The sequence below is a fragment of the Nicotiana tabacum genome, chromosome 1 (assembly GCF_000715075.1).
Source record: "Nicotiana tabacum cultivar K326 chromosome 1, ASM71507v2, whole genome shotgun sequence".
Classification (NCBI taxonomy): domain Eukaryota; kingdom Viridiplantae; phylum Streptophyta; class Magnoliopsida; order Solanales; family Solanaceae; genus Nicotiana; species Nicotiana tabacum.
This window is the reverse complement of record NC_134080.1, coordinates 16,931,275-16,947,594: the sequence shown is the minus strand read 5'-3', so window position 1 is coordinate 16,947,594 and position 16,320 is coordinate 16,931,275. Positions and strand designations below refer to the sequence as shown.

At 35.9% G+C, this 16,320-nt stretch overlaps 1 protein-coding gene across 1 annotated transcript; it reads left to right on the top strand.

Moving 5' to 3' along the window:
• The first annotated feature begins 2,666 nt into the window (after positions 1–2,666).
• LOC107798468 (kinesin-like protein KIN-UB) lies at positions 2,667–14,692 on the top strand. Its single transcript, XM_075241957.1, has 19 exons — positions 2,667–3,058; positions 4,480–4,580; positions 4,663–4,785; positions 5,898–6,083; positions 6,255–6,476; positions 6,639–6,795; positions 7,406–7,555; positions 9,099–9,187; positions 9,449–9,652; positions 9,896–9,997; positions 10,374–10,508; positions 10,620–10,751; positions 11,720–11,858; positions 11,944–12,036; positions 12,760–12,885; positions 12,994–13,119; positions 13,593–13,736; positions 13,982–14,110; positions 14,192–14,692. The coding sequence occupies exons 1-19, from the start codon at positions 2,863–2,865 to the stop codon at positions 14,353–14,355; spliced, it is 2,718 nt and encodes a 905-aa protein (XP_075098058.1). The 5' UTR covers positions 2,667–2,862; the 3' UTR covers positions 14,356–14,692.
• Positions 14,693–16,320: the final 1,628 nt, after the last annotated feature.

Below are 16,320 nucleotides of genomic sequence, written 5' to 3'. Positions count from 1 at the left end.
TTATTCCTTATTCGTGAAATATATTTTCTGCGATTTCCAACTTCTTTTATAACATGTACAATTGGTGACTATATGTTTGCCACATGTCAATATATCGTGATGACATAATATGGAATCTATCTTTTTTAAAAATAATAATGTCGGGATCAGTTTATGCACACCTAAATTAATCCATCGAATATGTACAACAGGCTTGGATAATTTTGTCCATCAAAGTTTTGGTAAAATTTAAATGAGAATATGCACCTATTGTGGTCTTTGTTGTCATTCAAACAATTTTGTTTTGCACTTCCCTTTACTTTAAAAAGGCATGTTGATATTCGACATTTGATATAGTCAAAACATCTAGTTTCAAACCGGAATCAGATTTGTTTTTTTATTAGTTTTACATGTTAATTAAAACCTATACAAAAGTACTATTACTAGTAAAAAATACTCATAGTAAAAAGACCGAATTGTCTTATTTCACAAAAGAAATAACGACACAAAAATGGAAATATAAAATATTAATTTCAACAAATTTAAATAACTTACAAGATTTTCCTATTAGTAAGCTAGAGATTTTCGCGGGAGATTCATATTTATTTATGTTGTTGTTATTATTATATTATTATTGTTGTTGTTATTGTTAAAAAAGTCTTTCATATATGCAAACCATATTTTAGTATCCGCGTGAGTTAGATAGATGTGTTATGGTGGATCATAAAACAATTACGTAATTTCTATGTTGCGTTTGGTGGCTTGGGGTACACCCGTGGCCTAAATATTTAAAAGCAAATTCTATAATTAGAGATTAATATATGTTCATTTGCTTACAAAAGGGTCATATTTTTCTATGTCGTGTAGTTGTCCCTAAGACTACAATGATTGGGGAATAAATATAAAAGAAATCTCAAGTCAATTCATAAGTTTTTGAATTAGATTATGATTAGATATGAAACAGACTTGGTCATTTTTGTATTAGTAATAAGAACAATACAATATATTAGTAATAAAAGGAAGTAGTGGCCCTCGACTTAGCTTTAATTTAAATGAGCTTTTAATTTGAAATTATTGGTACGCAGGTTCAAATCAAATCAAATGTCTTTCAAGGTAATAGTAACGATTTTGGCGCCTTTCAACTTTCAATTAGACCACTTATCTAAACTTTTTCCCTTGCTTTTTGCTAGTTCTATGTGAAAAGCCCCTGCAGCTACAATTATTGTCAAACCAGAACATTTTACTCCGTCTTTTTAAGAAAAGAAACATTTTAATATGTACTCATTATTAAAAAAATGCCCTTTTATTATTTCAATGTCATATTTAATTTATTGTTATTTTACTTTTTATCCATATAAATTAAGTTTCCTTTAAAAATGCATCGTTACCGGCTTACCGCATTGGCTAATGAGGAAGTCGTAATGTGCATTTTAAGTTTAATATTAAGTATGCATTGTTATGTGCTCTCAGGAGAATAATCCAATAGTTAAGAGATTACAATTTCAATTCTGCAAACGGAGTTATCTAGTTAAACCCCTCCCACTACTCTCTTCTTAACTTAGTTGTATCAAATTAATAGCCTATTTGGCCAAGTTTCCTTTTTGGGCCAAAAATACTTTTTCCTCAAAGTTAGAGCCCGTTTGGACATATACTTTTTTTGCTTTTTTCCAAAAAAAAAATAAAAAATTAAAACAATGTTTGGTTATCCATATCTTACCAATTTCACTTGAAAATACTTTTTCAATTGAAAATGCATTTTTACTAGTTTTTAATTTTATAAATTTATCCTATACTTTTAAAATTTATAAAATGACCCCATTAATTATTAACCTACAACTACTCACGTGTTTCCCCTCGACTATCAGATGAAGCTACTGCAGCGGATAATGAAAACCTTTTCTTGTGATGACTACCATATTGCTAAACAATAGCATGTTTGATTGTTTATTTCAAGTAGTATAATTAAATTGGGACGGTTTTGATATTTTTTACAAGTTATGGGGTATAAATCATATTTCCTGGTTTTGCAAAAAAAAGACATTCAAATATGTTGCAAAAATTATAACCAAATACAACTTCATCTTCAATTCAAATTTTAGTGAAATTCCAAATTTGAAAATTTATTTTGGAATTCATGGCCAAACGCCTACTTAATATGTTTGGCCAAACTTTTAGAAGAAAAAAATATTTTTGAGTAAAAGCAGAAGAAATTTTTGAGATTCAGAAAAAAATAGCTTCTTTCCAAATGCACTTTTAAAAGAAAAAACACTTAAAAATATTTTTTAAAAGCTTGATCAAATAATAATTGTTGTTTAAAAGTGCATTTTCAAATTAATTAGTCGAACACAAATTGCTTCTTACTAAAAATATATTTTTAAAAGGCATTTTTGAAAAAAATACTTTTCAAATAAGTTAATTTTAGAAGTTTGACCAAACATGATATAATTTTTTTGGTTAAGTTCTACTCATATTGGGAGAAAAAGACCCCCCAAAAAAGGGCAATCTGTAATTACAGAAACTTAAGAGAACAAACGGCAATTCAAATTATAGGACCGTTAATCGTACACAATATATTAATGAAACAGAGATTATAATAAGTAGTTAAGCAAAATATACGCCGGTGAAAAGGGTATTTCAGTCTTTTCATAAATACAAAAATTAAAGCTCAAGAAAGAAACATTGTTCATGACCCACCACCACAAACTCCATCACCCGACCCCCACCCCCTCACACACACTCCCCATGACTCCCACGACCTTTTGAACTCCTCCATTTTCAATACACTTGAAACCACAGCTCAATTTCATCAGCATTAAGAATAACAAGTAGAAGAAGAAGAAAGAGAAGGTGAATTCTGGAAGTTTCTGGAAAGGTAATGCGAAAATGGCTACGGCTTACAGAAACGGCACAGTTCCTAAAGGAGCTTTAAAGGTAGATAGGCCTCTTTCTATGAATTCAACTTCCAAATCTTCTTCTTTCAAATCCAAAAACTCCGGTCCTGCTCCGGCATCCGGTATCCGCCGTAAAAGCACTGGCTCCGTTGCTAACTCTGCTGCTTCCACTAAGGATGCTACCTCCGGTGAGTCAACTCCAAATTCGTCCTCATTTCCTTTATAACTTCACTTAATTTCCTACAACGGTATAATTTTGATCTATTTTCAAATGTTTTTGCTGATAATGTAAGAAAACTAAGCGCTTGATTTAATGAGTTCTCATTTCTTAAGGAATTTACTTAATTCTCGAGAAAATTGCTACAAATACGTCCTCATTTCCTTAATAACTTTACTTAATTTCCTTTTTTTTTTATTTTTAAATTTAATGTAAGAGAACTAAGCGGTTGATTTGTAAGTTGTAGTAGTTGAAAGAGCTCTCATTTTCTCAAGGAATTTAATTAGTTGCCTAAAAAATGATCGCTTTACTTTTTTTTTCTGGCGGATAATGTGAGAAAAATGATCATGTGATTGTGTTGTGATGGTTCTTATTTAAGTTAATTAGACACAGCTGTTTGATTAGTCAGCCTTTGTGATGAGTATATGCAATGGAAACATTTAGTCTTTGAGGAATTAAACTAATTTGGAAAACTAAGTGCTTGATTTGTTAGGTGTGATAGTTATTTTAGTTAGGTAGACGAAGCTGTTATATTTATGATGAGTCTAAGCTATGGAAACATGTGAATGCAAAGGTAAAGTAGTACATTAATTTCCTTAAGGGTTTTAGTTAATTTTGAAAAGAAAAATTGCTCTTGTGTCATTGTTCTTTTGTTGTTGTAATAGTAATGAATTTTTTCTCCACATAGTAGTTATGATTTAAGTTACTTAAAATAAGCAGTCTGATTTAATTCTAGCACTTATGATGAGGTCTAAGCAATCACAACATGTGATCCCAAAGCTAAAGTAGGTTTAATAGAGTTGGTAACTGGACTAGTTGTTGGAAACTGAATTTTTTGTTTGAAGAACTTGGAATCTTGGTAATAGATATTGGTTATATTCTGCATTGGCCAATTACCTGTTCAGGATTGTAATGCATAGAAAGGACACCAATAGTGTAGCTAATGAACAAATGAAGTGTTCTTGTTAATTTATAATTTTCTGCACTAAAGCTTTTTAAGATTGAGTTTTCTTATAGCATCGAAGTGTCAGTTCTCATTCACACGTGAATCCTACTTCTTGTAAAATGTAAATCAATCAACTACACTTCAATCCCAAATAAATTAGGGTATGAATCCTCCATATCCCAATTTAATTCAAGTAATATTTAGAGGATGTATCATTGTAAAACTATTTCTAATTCTGCTGGCAACCTAGTGGAACCTTCCTCGTTTATATTACAAAACTCGCCGGGGTTAATAATACTTTTGGAATAATGCGTTCAAATTCTTTTCTTGGGTGCTTTTGTTGAATTGAAGTTGAAAGAAGAAATCTGTAGTGCATTATATGTTTCCAAAAGTCCTATGAATATTTGATTAATCATGCAAGGGCTCATTTTTCTGCTTTGTAACAGTTTCAGGACGTGTTAGAGTTGCAGTAAGACTGCGGCCTCGAAATGCGGAGGAGATGGTGGCTGATGCTGATTTTGCTGATTGTGTGGAATTGCAGCCTGAGGTATTCCAAGTACATCTCTACCTTTCTTGTCAAGGCAATATGAATACTGTTGGTTTTAAATCATTTCTTTTGTCGTTTCCAGCTTAAAAGGCTTAAACTTCGAAGGAACAACTGGGATTCAGACACCTATGAATTCGACGAAGTGCTTACGGAATTTTCTTCACAAAAGCGTGTATATGAAGTAGTGGCCAAGCCTGTCGTTGAGGTCGCCTGCCAAAACCTAGCAATTCTGCTTTTTAATACATGAATTATGAATGAAATGTTCATCTTCTGCACATGCTTTTATCTAACACATTTAAAGAAAGAGGAAATTTGCTATTGACTAGGAAGCGTCTGACTAATATACCGGGAAAGTTTACTTCAGAGCCATAAATATAGTTTCACTTCGATGCAGATTACAAGAGTTTCAAATGTTCTTTTTGAATTACCTAAATTAGCAACGAATTACCTAATTTCGGCACTTTTCAATTTTCCCAAGTGTCTTGCTTAGTGGCACCTTTGCTAAACATTCCTGAAAATACGCCATACATTTAAAATACTTAAGTTCAAAGCACCTATATGCCAAATACGGTAAACACTCTCTCTCTGAGTAGCTTTCTTCTAGAATTTGTAAGATATTTTTATCTGGCCAATAACGAAGGTCATCTCAGTACAGATATTTTAATTAATAGCTTCTTTTCTTCTTGAAAAGCAAGCATAAGATCCACAGTAGTGAAACCAGGACTTTTACTAAGGGGATTTAAAATATACAGAAAAAAATACATGCAGAAGCCAATAGGATTCGACAGCTCCTATATATACATAAATAATAATTTTGACCTTGTGTATACCGTGTAATTTTTCAGCAAAGGGGATTCGGATGAACTGCCTTCCGCTCTCATAGCTCCATCTCTGAATATCCATAACCACTTTGTAACTTTTAAAGTGTCTATTGGATTCAATAATATTAGTTTTGTAAGTTGTAATCAATTCCTTGCTCCTTAATATTGTAATTTGGATTCAGAAGTATCAAAATGTACATGGTTGAGATTACTAGCTTGTGATATCTCTTGTTTAAACTTCTTTTGTCCCTTGTATTCTCATACTTAAGATGTTTCTACGAACAATAAATAAGTTCCTTAGATTGAAATCCGCTGCCTGCAACCTAAAGTTTAGTTGATTTGCCTTATGCCACTATTGCATGCCTAGAGTCGGTTAATTTTGTAATTTTACATGGTTATCTAATTGCTTCTGTGTGTGTAATAAGGTGCCAATTTGTCTTACTCTTGTCTAGTTTCGTGCGGATGTATTCTTTCTTTATCTCTTTAAGCCCTGCAGAGTGTTCTGGATGGTTATAATGGAACAATCATGGCATACGGGCAGACGGGGACAGGAAAAACTTACACTCTTGGACGACTTGGAGAAGAGGACACTGCTGATCGAGGGATAATGGTTCGTGCAATGGAGGATATTCTTGCAGAAATAACCCCAGCAAATGATTCTGTTTCTGTCTCTTTTTTTCAGGTTGTTTTCTCCTTCTACGGAAATGAGAGTTCCTTTTGTTGAGAACTTTTTATTTACTTGTATTATCATACCTGATAATAGCTGTGTCAAGTTTCATTTGCATCTTTGGTTGTTTCATGCTTGTTTCTGACTTTAAGTTGTATAAGTGTGGTTGGTTACCTGTCAATGCAGCTTTATATGGAGAGTATTCAGGATCTCCTAGACCCAGTGAACGACAACATATCAATTGTTGAAGATCACAAAACTGGTGATGTTTCTGTACCTGGGGCTACTGCGGTGGATATCAGAGATCAGAAGAGTTTCCTTGAACTCCTTCGCCTGGGCGAAACTCATCGTTTTGCTGCTAACACTAAATTAAACACAGAGTCTTCAAGAAGCCATGCTATACTGATGGTTAGAAGATTCTATCTCTTGTGGGTTATGCAGTTTTTTTATTCTTTTTTATGTTGTGCACAGTGGCTTGACCATTGTTCTTGAGCCTTTTCCCAATATGCCAATGGACAGGGAGACATCAACAAAGTTCAATGTCACAGAAACTTTTGTTTTCTATCACAGGTACATGTCGAAAGGTCTGTCAAGGGAAGAGATTCTGCTATTTCATCTGAAAATGGGAGTACTTCTCACACAGCTAAAGCATTCAAGCCACCTGTTGTGAGGAAAAGCAAACTAGTTGTTGTGGATCTTGCTGGTTCTGAGCGCATAGACAAATCAGGTGTGCTATCAAAATTTCTGGGCAAATGTATCTTCTGTAACTTTTATTATGTATTCACAACTGGAGCATTTTATTTGTGCTTACAGAAAACTTTGGTTTTGTTCAAGGATTATGATAGCTAATAGTTTTACACAAATATTCATACTCATGTTTGAATGACAGTTAAAACAATTCTGTTACTTGAGGCAATGCTAAATATTACCTAGGAGTTAAGTGAGTGATTGCTTTGGAGAGACTTCAATATGTGTTTTCCTTCCCAATCCTTTTGCACTCTAGTCACTTAACTTGAATAGGCATATGAGTCTGTTCACCCTTTAACCCTCTTTTGCGGCGTTCGGTGGGTTTCAACTAGGAAGATTTTCTTTGTTTCTCTAAATAAAAGCCGAACTGATCTTTTGACATTTATGATGCAAGAATGTGGCTACACTTTGGAACTGATTACTGCAGGCAAAACTGTGACCTATTTTTTCGGTTTGCCAGGCTTGTCGGGGTGGGGTTATCTAAGACACCATGTAGAAGTTCCTAAAGTTTCTTTGGAGCAATGAGTTGAGATCTAAAACAGGATAAAGCTAAGAAGCATTGGTTCTTTGTTTTGTTTTGCATTTGACAGGAAGTGAAGCACATACACTGGAGGAAGCTAAGTCCATTAATCTCTCCTTGAGTGCATTGGGAAAATGCATCAATGCGTTGGCAGAGAATAGCGCTCATGTTCCAGTTCGTGACTCAAAGCTCACAAGGTTGCTTCGAGATTCATTTGGAGGTAAGGTACTTAATAAATCGATTTTGAAGCTTATTCAGGAATAGCAAACACAACTTAACATGGTCCAAATTTTAACCTCTGCACTTGAAAGCCAGGGAAAACTTATAAAGCATATTCAGTTATGAGAGCCATGCACTTCTTTGATTGTAGTTCTTGGAGGCTCAATTCCTGTACCTCAAGGTCTCTAGTGAAATTAAGTTTACAATGATCTAAATCCCAAGTTATACTTGAGCTTATTTTAAGCACTTTTGATACTGATATTCTTGCATTTCATTAAACTATCTTTAGCTGCGTGTAGAATTTTTGGTGTAATTCCACAATACCTTATTTTAACGCAGTAACCAACAACCAAATGCACAAAGAAAGAAACAGACACAGAAAGAAGTCTTGTGACCCGTCCAGTGGCGAAGCCAGAAATTTCATTTAGGGTGTTCAAACTTGAAATAAGTAAAAAAATTCTAGATAAAGGGTGTTCAATATATGTTATATACCATTAAAATCTAATATTTTACCTATATATACAGTGTAATTTTTCGACGAAGGGTGACCACCCTTAGCTCTATGTACCTTCGCCACTACTCACGTCTTAGAATGGATTTGGGGGACAAATTCTAAGCTCTCCTAACTAGCTGAGTCTAAAAACTGGGACGAAGAATAATTCATGTCCCAGAAGAATAATACATTTTTCCTTAGCTTAACTAAGAGAACCTGTTACAAAGGCGACGGAACTTTCGATGCATTAGTTCTTAAAAAAAAAGAAAAAGAAAAATACTCACTATTTCAAGTCCAAGCTACATGGCTGCATCCTAAAATGCAGAGTCACTAAGATAATATGCATCATTTTTCAGAGGTATAGAAAAACACTTTGCAAAGTCCTTCAACAAGTTTTAGATTAAATTATTTAAAAGACCTCCTTATCCCAAATGCTGTCATATACAATATTAATTCATTCTTGGGTTACAAGAAGGCTCTCAATGTAAACTAAGACATTTGATTAGGGCATGACCACAAATTTAAGACTTATGCCGAGGATATCGTATTATAAATCTCCAACTGTTCCATATTGCGGACATTATGATTTCTTTTATGACTTGGTTAACTCAATTTAAGTTCATAGTGCAAAGAAAGTGCATTAATTACTGAAGGATTTCATATCCTTTTAGACCAGGAGGTTTTACATAGTTTCTGCCAGATACTACAATGTAGTGCTGGGTTGGCTTACATTTTGATCCAGTAAATCTTCTTGGGCCAAAAGATTGATATCCTACATAATTTGCTTTCATTTGGAGTGTAGTTCCTTCTCTGGAGCTAGACTGCTTAACCTTGCACTGTCCGTGAAACTTATGAAAGTAGTCTGCTGGGTGATGTCATCTGTTCAGTACTGTTTCACCTTTGATGCATAATCTCATTAGCCTTTCATTTTGTTTTGGTATCCTACTTAATCACTTTTTATAAATCATCACCATGAGATGATAATTACTTTAAAAAAAGAACATTGTCATTGGACATTGAGAAAGGGCATCACATTGTTGAATACTCACAGGTACAGCAAGAACTTCATTGGTTATCACGATCGGTCCATCTCCACGGCATCGAGGAGAGACGGCAAGCACCATAATGTTTGGACAGAGGGTAATCCTAACCTCTATTTTGTTTTCCCATGGGAATGCTTGTTGTATGATATACAATTTTAGTCTTTTGAGATCCTTCCAGCAGTGTGGGTTGGCTTATGCTAACTCAGTTGTAATCTATTCTCTGGGTTTCTATTTGAGTTATCATGCGGTTGTAGAACTTGTATGCATGGGTGTAAGAGAATACTAGTAAACTTCTCTTCTTCCCTTTTTCTGCTTTTCACTAGCTAGGACTTGGAGTAAATTATTTGTACTTCTACAGGCAATGAAGGTGGAGAATATGTTGAAAATTAAGGAAGAGTTTGACTACAAAAGTTTGTCCAGAAGGCTTGAAATACAGCTAGACAAACAAATTGCAGAACATGAAAGGCAGCAGAAAGGATTTCAGGATGAGATTGAGAGGATTGCCCAAGAGGCTCAGATTCGAATCACTGAGGCTGAAAAAGGTTATGCAGAGGCATTGGAGGTACCACATGCTTCGTGAAATACGTGATAATATCTGAATCCTATATAACATGCCTTTTCATGTTTAGTTCATTTTCACTTATATTATGTTATGCATCATCTATTGTTTCACTCCCTAATTTTTCATGATCATCTTTCTGTTTGAATTATGTAGTTTTGCATCACCAGATTATGTGCCATGACCAGGATTTTCACTGTCATTGTCTTTCTCCTCTTTCTGTTCCCTTTTTTCCATCATCTGCAGAGGGAGAGGTTGCAGTACCAGAAAGATTATGTGGATGCAATAAGCAAGCTAGAGGAGCAATGGGCAGAAAATAAACAAAAGCATGAAAATGAAAAGGCCAAGGTGAGTTCAGAAGAATGCTAGTGCTATTAGGAGAAGAATGAAGTTGACGTCCACTTTCTATTCTGAAAGATTGGTACTATTGTTTTTCCGAGGGTCCCATTGAAATTGTCCTCAAGCATGGGTTGTTATAATTTGTGATCTCATAAGCCTCTTCCTTGCAGTTCATGTATGTAATAGACATGCTTGTCTTCTCTTTGAACTTTTACATATACCTAAGCAGCTGTCTGTGATTCTACATGCTCCTTTGAACCTTTGGAATGGCCCTGCAACTATGCTGAATATGTAACTGTGAAATAGCTTTCCTATCATATTTCAATTTCTGGTTCTACGATGAATGTAACTTTGCTTTTTGCTGTTTATCTCCCTCATTTGTCAGTCCTCAATGCTCTCTGCTTCTATGGAAGTTGTTGAGCTTAAGAAGAAGTTTGAAAATGAAACTCTTTTACGGAAAGCTGCAGAAGAGGAAATTGACAATCTTAAAAATCAAGTAGCACAATGGAAAAGGTCAGAGGTAATGATTTCTCTGAAAATTTATGGATCATATATATATATATATATATATATATATATATATATATATTAAGTTGGTGTAACACTGATGATGATGTTTGTGATGTCGTAGGCCGCTGGAAATTCTGAGATTTTAAAGCTGCGCAAAATGCTAGAAGATGAAGCATGTCAGAAAGCAAAGCTGGAAGAAGAAATTGCAGTCCTACAAAGTCAGCTATTGCAATTAAGTTTTGAAGCTGATGAGGTAAAACAGTATCTATCTTTAAATTTGTTGAATTAGTATTCTTGGTGAAATCACTGGATTTATACACCCTTGCCATGTTTGACCACCAGGAAAAAAAAAGTTCAAAATAAGCAGCTTTTGTAGGACATGAATCTTTTTTCTTTTAAAGATTCATCATAACTAGATTATCATTACGCTGATCATCAATCTCTTTCTCACACCCCTGTATCTTTGGGTTTATGTGCACATTAACCTCACCTTGTAAACCAATAACATCCTTAAAGTTATGTGTTAAAGTGAAACCGGTAGTTTTTCCTTCCAAACTAGCGAGTTCAGCACACTTAAAACATGAGTGTGGATCTAGTTCTGAGCCTTTTTGCCCCCAAAGTGCTGCACCCCAATATGACCTAGCGTATGATGTGTGCAGATTTCAAAACTTGCCATTAGTTGTGGGCATCATTTGACACTTGGTTGAAGAGAAATTACAAAATTGAAATAATTAACAGTTCCTGTATAATCTCTTTATAGATGTGGACTGTCGTGCCGTGTAAACCAATTCACATTATTGTGCCCTTGGTCTGTGAGAAGTGCTTGAGGGCTTTATACTTTTCTTTTTCCGGTTTGCCTCTTCTCCACTAATGTATTAAGAACTTTTAAACCTTTTTCTTTTTTTTTGGGTGTGTGTGGGGGTGGGGGGTGAACTGAGCAAATGGCCTGTCCCTGTGATCAGGGTGCTGTATACATCTTGCACGTGAGTTGTTTCTGTTGAAGATTAGAAACTGAAATTCATGTTGTAGCTTACAGAAGCATGCGTCTTTTGAAAAGCAAGCTTTTCAGGTACCTGTAAACCTGCAGATATTTGTTACATGTGTGGGTATATGCACTGCCGAAAATTTTCACGTCATATATAAACATGATTGCTGATTAAATGAGCATATTTGTCAGTTGAGATTAACTTACTCAAGTTAAAAACTATTTCTTTTAATTAGACAAGGAGAAATCTTGATAGAGGAGGGACTGTAAAGCTGCCAGGCACTCTAGATTCTCCAATTCCTCCATTTATGCATCAACACCTAGGAGATTCAGGAGATGGAGAGAAGGCCTCGATGGCAAAACTCTTTGAACAAGGTGGGAGATGGACTTTATCCTAGGAGTTGATTTCATTTTTAACTCTTCTACTCCCTAATACAGCTTTTTTTTTTTCTTTCACCAGTGGGTCTCTCAAAGATATTGTCATTGCTTGAATCAGAAGATGCTGATGTGCAGATTCATGCAGTAAAAGTTGTGGCAAACCTGGCAGCTGAAGGTATTGTTTTGCTATTTCCTTTTCAGTGTTATATCTTTAATTCCTGTCTCTTGCTGCTCGCAATCTGTAGTTTGTTGGGCGTTAGATGCTATCTGCTTGATTGAGATGTGTATACCGTATCAAATGTAGCTATACCTCATGATTGTAGGTGGGATTTGGCTACAAGTCTTATGAATGATAGCTTGTCAACTTTGTTACATGAATCTAGTAATAGATATGCAAGTATGTCATTTACCAGATAAACATTTGAAGCTGATTTGCATTATCTAAAATATAGTACTCCCTTTTTCCGAAACTCTATCTTATGTTTCTTAGCTTTCTCTAATTCTATATACCATACTGCTCAAACCCCAATTATTTATTTATTTAACACTTCACGGTTCATAGTGGAGGCATTAGTCCTTATTTCTTGCTGTAAAGCTCCTCCAAGCAAAAAGTTGAAGGACAAGGTGGAAGTCAGTCAATGCAATTCACTTAATTAAAAATATGTCAGATAATCCAATTCACTTAAAAATGTTGGTAAACCCAATCCATTAAGACCATCATAGACCTTATAAAGTGTAGAACACTACTACCAAAAACCTAATGGAGGAATACTAAAACAAAAACCAAAAAACAAGCAGAAATTATGTTAAATGAAACAGTTGAAAATTTGAGAAATGACAAAAAGGTAGTATCAAGTCCATAAATGGTGGTGACTTTTTCCTATTCGATCTATTTCAGAGGCAAACCAGGAGAAAATTGTAAAAGCTGGTGGTCTAAATTCTCTATTAACTCTTCTTAGAAGCTCCAATGATGAGACAATTCACAGAGTTGCCGCTGGTGCAATTGCAAATCTTGCTATGAACGGTAAGCTTTTCATCACTCACAGACTAGTGAATATTATAAGTTCAATACTTTTCTTTTCATACTGAAGTTGCTCTCTACTAAGTGACATCATTTTTTCAAATGGTACAGAGACAAATCAGGAGCTTATCATGTCTCATGGAGGCATCAGTTTGTTGTCAGTCACAGCAGCCAAAGCCGAAGATCCTCAAACCCTTCGCATGGTTGCTGGGGCCATTGCTAATCTCTGTGGAAATGGTATTATTTGTTGCCTTAAGCTGAATATTTTAAGCTAAAATTTCTTTTTATTTCAAGCAATTGAGCAAGATGACATAAGATCAATGGATATGGTAATATTCTTCTTCCTGATATCAACATCAAACTGTTTCATTTGATGTGGAGCTGTAATAGTAAGAGCATTATGTTCTCCCTCATAGTGGTGAAATTTCACCATTTTAAATTTGTTTATATGATACCTAACAGAACTGTCCCTCTCTCTCCCTATCCCTTCCCCCTACCCCTTCCCCCTCAACCAAAAAGAAAAAAAAGAAAGAGCTTACCAGTAAAACAAGAAAAAAAGGATGAACCAATGAGAAAAAGGGAAACATATATTGTTCCATGAGAAATTCCTTACACGATATCCTTAATCAAGTAACCCTGCATTTGAACTTAGTCACGGTGATTGGATCCTGCTGTTGCTCACATCTAATGTATCTTTTAACCTTTCACAGAAAAGTTACAAGCAAAGCTACGAGGTGAAGGTGGAGTTAAGGCGTTACTAGGAATGGTCAGATGCCGGCATCCTGATGTTCTGGCTCAAGTTGCTCGTGGAATTGCTAATTTTGCAAAATGTGAATCAAGAGCATACACTCAAGGTTAGTGGTATACTAGCTTGCAGCTTGCGTTTTCTCTGCTCGTCTGCCTCTCCTCCCTCGCTTCCTGCACCCCCGGCCAAACTCGGAATATATGTCACTGTACTGTTAGCAATATTATAATCAGTATCATAGTTTTGCACTAGTCTCCACTTATACCCTGTTGGGTGGTGTATTGCATGTTCTGGTGAAAAGAGAAGTCTCACTACTATAGTTTCGCGGTATTGCCAATGATCTTACCATGACAGGAAGCAAGACTGGGAAGTCTCTCCTTATTGAAGACGGAACCCTTCCATGGATTGTACAGAACGCTAATAATGAGGCCTCACCAATAAGGCGTCATATTGAGCTGGCACTCTGCCATTTGGCTCAACATGGTAAATAGCAGTTCTGATTTGACTTTTTCCATTTTGCTTGAAACTGTGGATAGTCATGAATGCTTAAACTGTTAATTACAGAAGTAAATGCAAAGGATATGATCAAGGCTGGTGCCTTGTGGGAACTCGTTCGTATATCCAGAGATTGTTCACGAGATGATATAAGGACTCTTGCATATCGCACGCTAACTTCCAGCCCAAGTTTCCAGGCGGAACTCAAACGACAGAGGATAGATTATGGTTGAACATTTCACGTGTTATCAAGACAAGATGGTTTCGAATATGGAGATAGTTATTAACATAGGTAGCTGATTCTTTTCACAGAAACGACTGTTTTATCTTCAAGAGGTGACATTTGTTTTCAATCCTATTAAACTCTCGTTGAGATTCAGGGAGGGTTACAAGTTTGCAACTAACAGAAACTAGTTATCTTGTAAATTTACGTGAATTAGTAGGTAGGTCTCACTGGAGTAAGACCGCTATAAATGTAAAGCTTTGATTTGTTTATTCATATATCAAATGAAGCGTGTAAGATGTCATTTAATGTTGCATTCTGGAAAACAAGGTATATTATTGGTTTTACATACGAATTCTGACGGTATGTGCCGCATGTTCTATGAAATCCTGGAACATTTGATGTAAAAAGTCCCTTTTGTCTCACCTCGATTTGCGTGCGCAGTCCGGGCGTGTATCCGGAAAGCCATTGTGTGAAAATCTGTGAAAAATGATGAATTTTGCTTTTAAAATGAATTTAGGTTGACTTCGGTCAACATTTTGGTTAAACGGATCCGGACCCGTGATTTGACGGTCCCAGAGGATCCGTAGGAAAATATGGGACTTGGGCGTATGCACGGAATCGAATTCCGAGGTCCTAAGCCCAAGAAATGAATTTTTAAAGAAAATTGTTTTCTGGAATATATATGAGTTTTTTGAAATTTGAATATTTTTGAAATTGATAGTATCGAACCTGTATCTTGGTTCCGGAGCCCGGCACAAGTCTTATATAGTGCTTAGATTGAGCCGGTAAAATTTGGTAAGAAACGGACTTGAAATGACGTGAATCAGACTCCCGGTTGTGAAATTTGAAACATAAGTGTTCTTGAAAATTTTCTTTGATTTTGATGCTAAATTCGTTGTTAAAGGTGTTAATTTGGCGATTTGATCGCACGAATAAGTTCATATGATGTTTTTGGGTTAGTATGCATGTTTGGTTTGGAGCCTCGAGGGCTCGGGTGAGTTTCGGATGGGTTTCGGGATGTTTTTAAACTTAGAAAAGTTGCAGGTTTTGCTGTCTCAGGTGCACAGAGGTTTTGTTCTTCGCGTTCGCGTGGTTCCACTCACGAACGCGTAAGGCAACTTCCTCAGGTGCCAGTTTGTTCTTCGCGAACACGGAGCTTAGGACGCGAACGCGAAGCTGTGGGGAAAAGGGGGTACCCTTCGCGAACGCGTTCAGGCACTCGCGAACGCGTAAGGTTAATGACCTGGGGGGGAGGGATTTCACATTTGTTCTACGCGAACACGGTCATCTGACCGCGAACACGAAGGCTATAGGAGTTGAAGCTCCGCGAATGCGAGCCGTCAAACGCGAATGCGATGGTCAGCTAGGCCTGACCCATCGCGAACGCGATGAAAGCCTGCCCAGTCATTTTTAAAACAAAAGCAAAAACGGGCAGAACCCATTTACTTCATATTTTTAAAATTTGGGAGCATTGAGGCGATTTTCAAAGAACAAGTTCTTCCCCAAAGCATTGGTATATGATTCTAAACCTTTTTCTTTCGATTTCCCATTGCATTTCATCAATTTTCATCCTAAAATCTAGGGGTTTTATGGTAGAAATTAGGAATTTGGGTAGAGTTAAGGCTTTTTGATTAATTGGGATTTAGAGCTCATTTTGGGGTCGGATTTCGAAACTAATTGTATATTTGGGCTCGTGGTGAATGGGCGATCGGGTTTTGGTCCGAACCTCGAGTTTCGACCAAGCGGACACGGGGTCGATTTTTGGCTTTTTGGGGAAAATGATAGAAAACCTATAATTAAGCATTGAGTATGAATTCTTTAGCATTTATTGATGTTGTTAAATTAATTTGGACTAGATACAAGTAATTTGGAGGCGAATTCTAAAGGAAAAGGGGTGTTTGAGGCTTGAGTTGGCCGTGGAAGTTTGAGGTAAGTGTTTGGTCTAACCTTAGCTTGAGGGATTAGGAGTTGT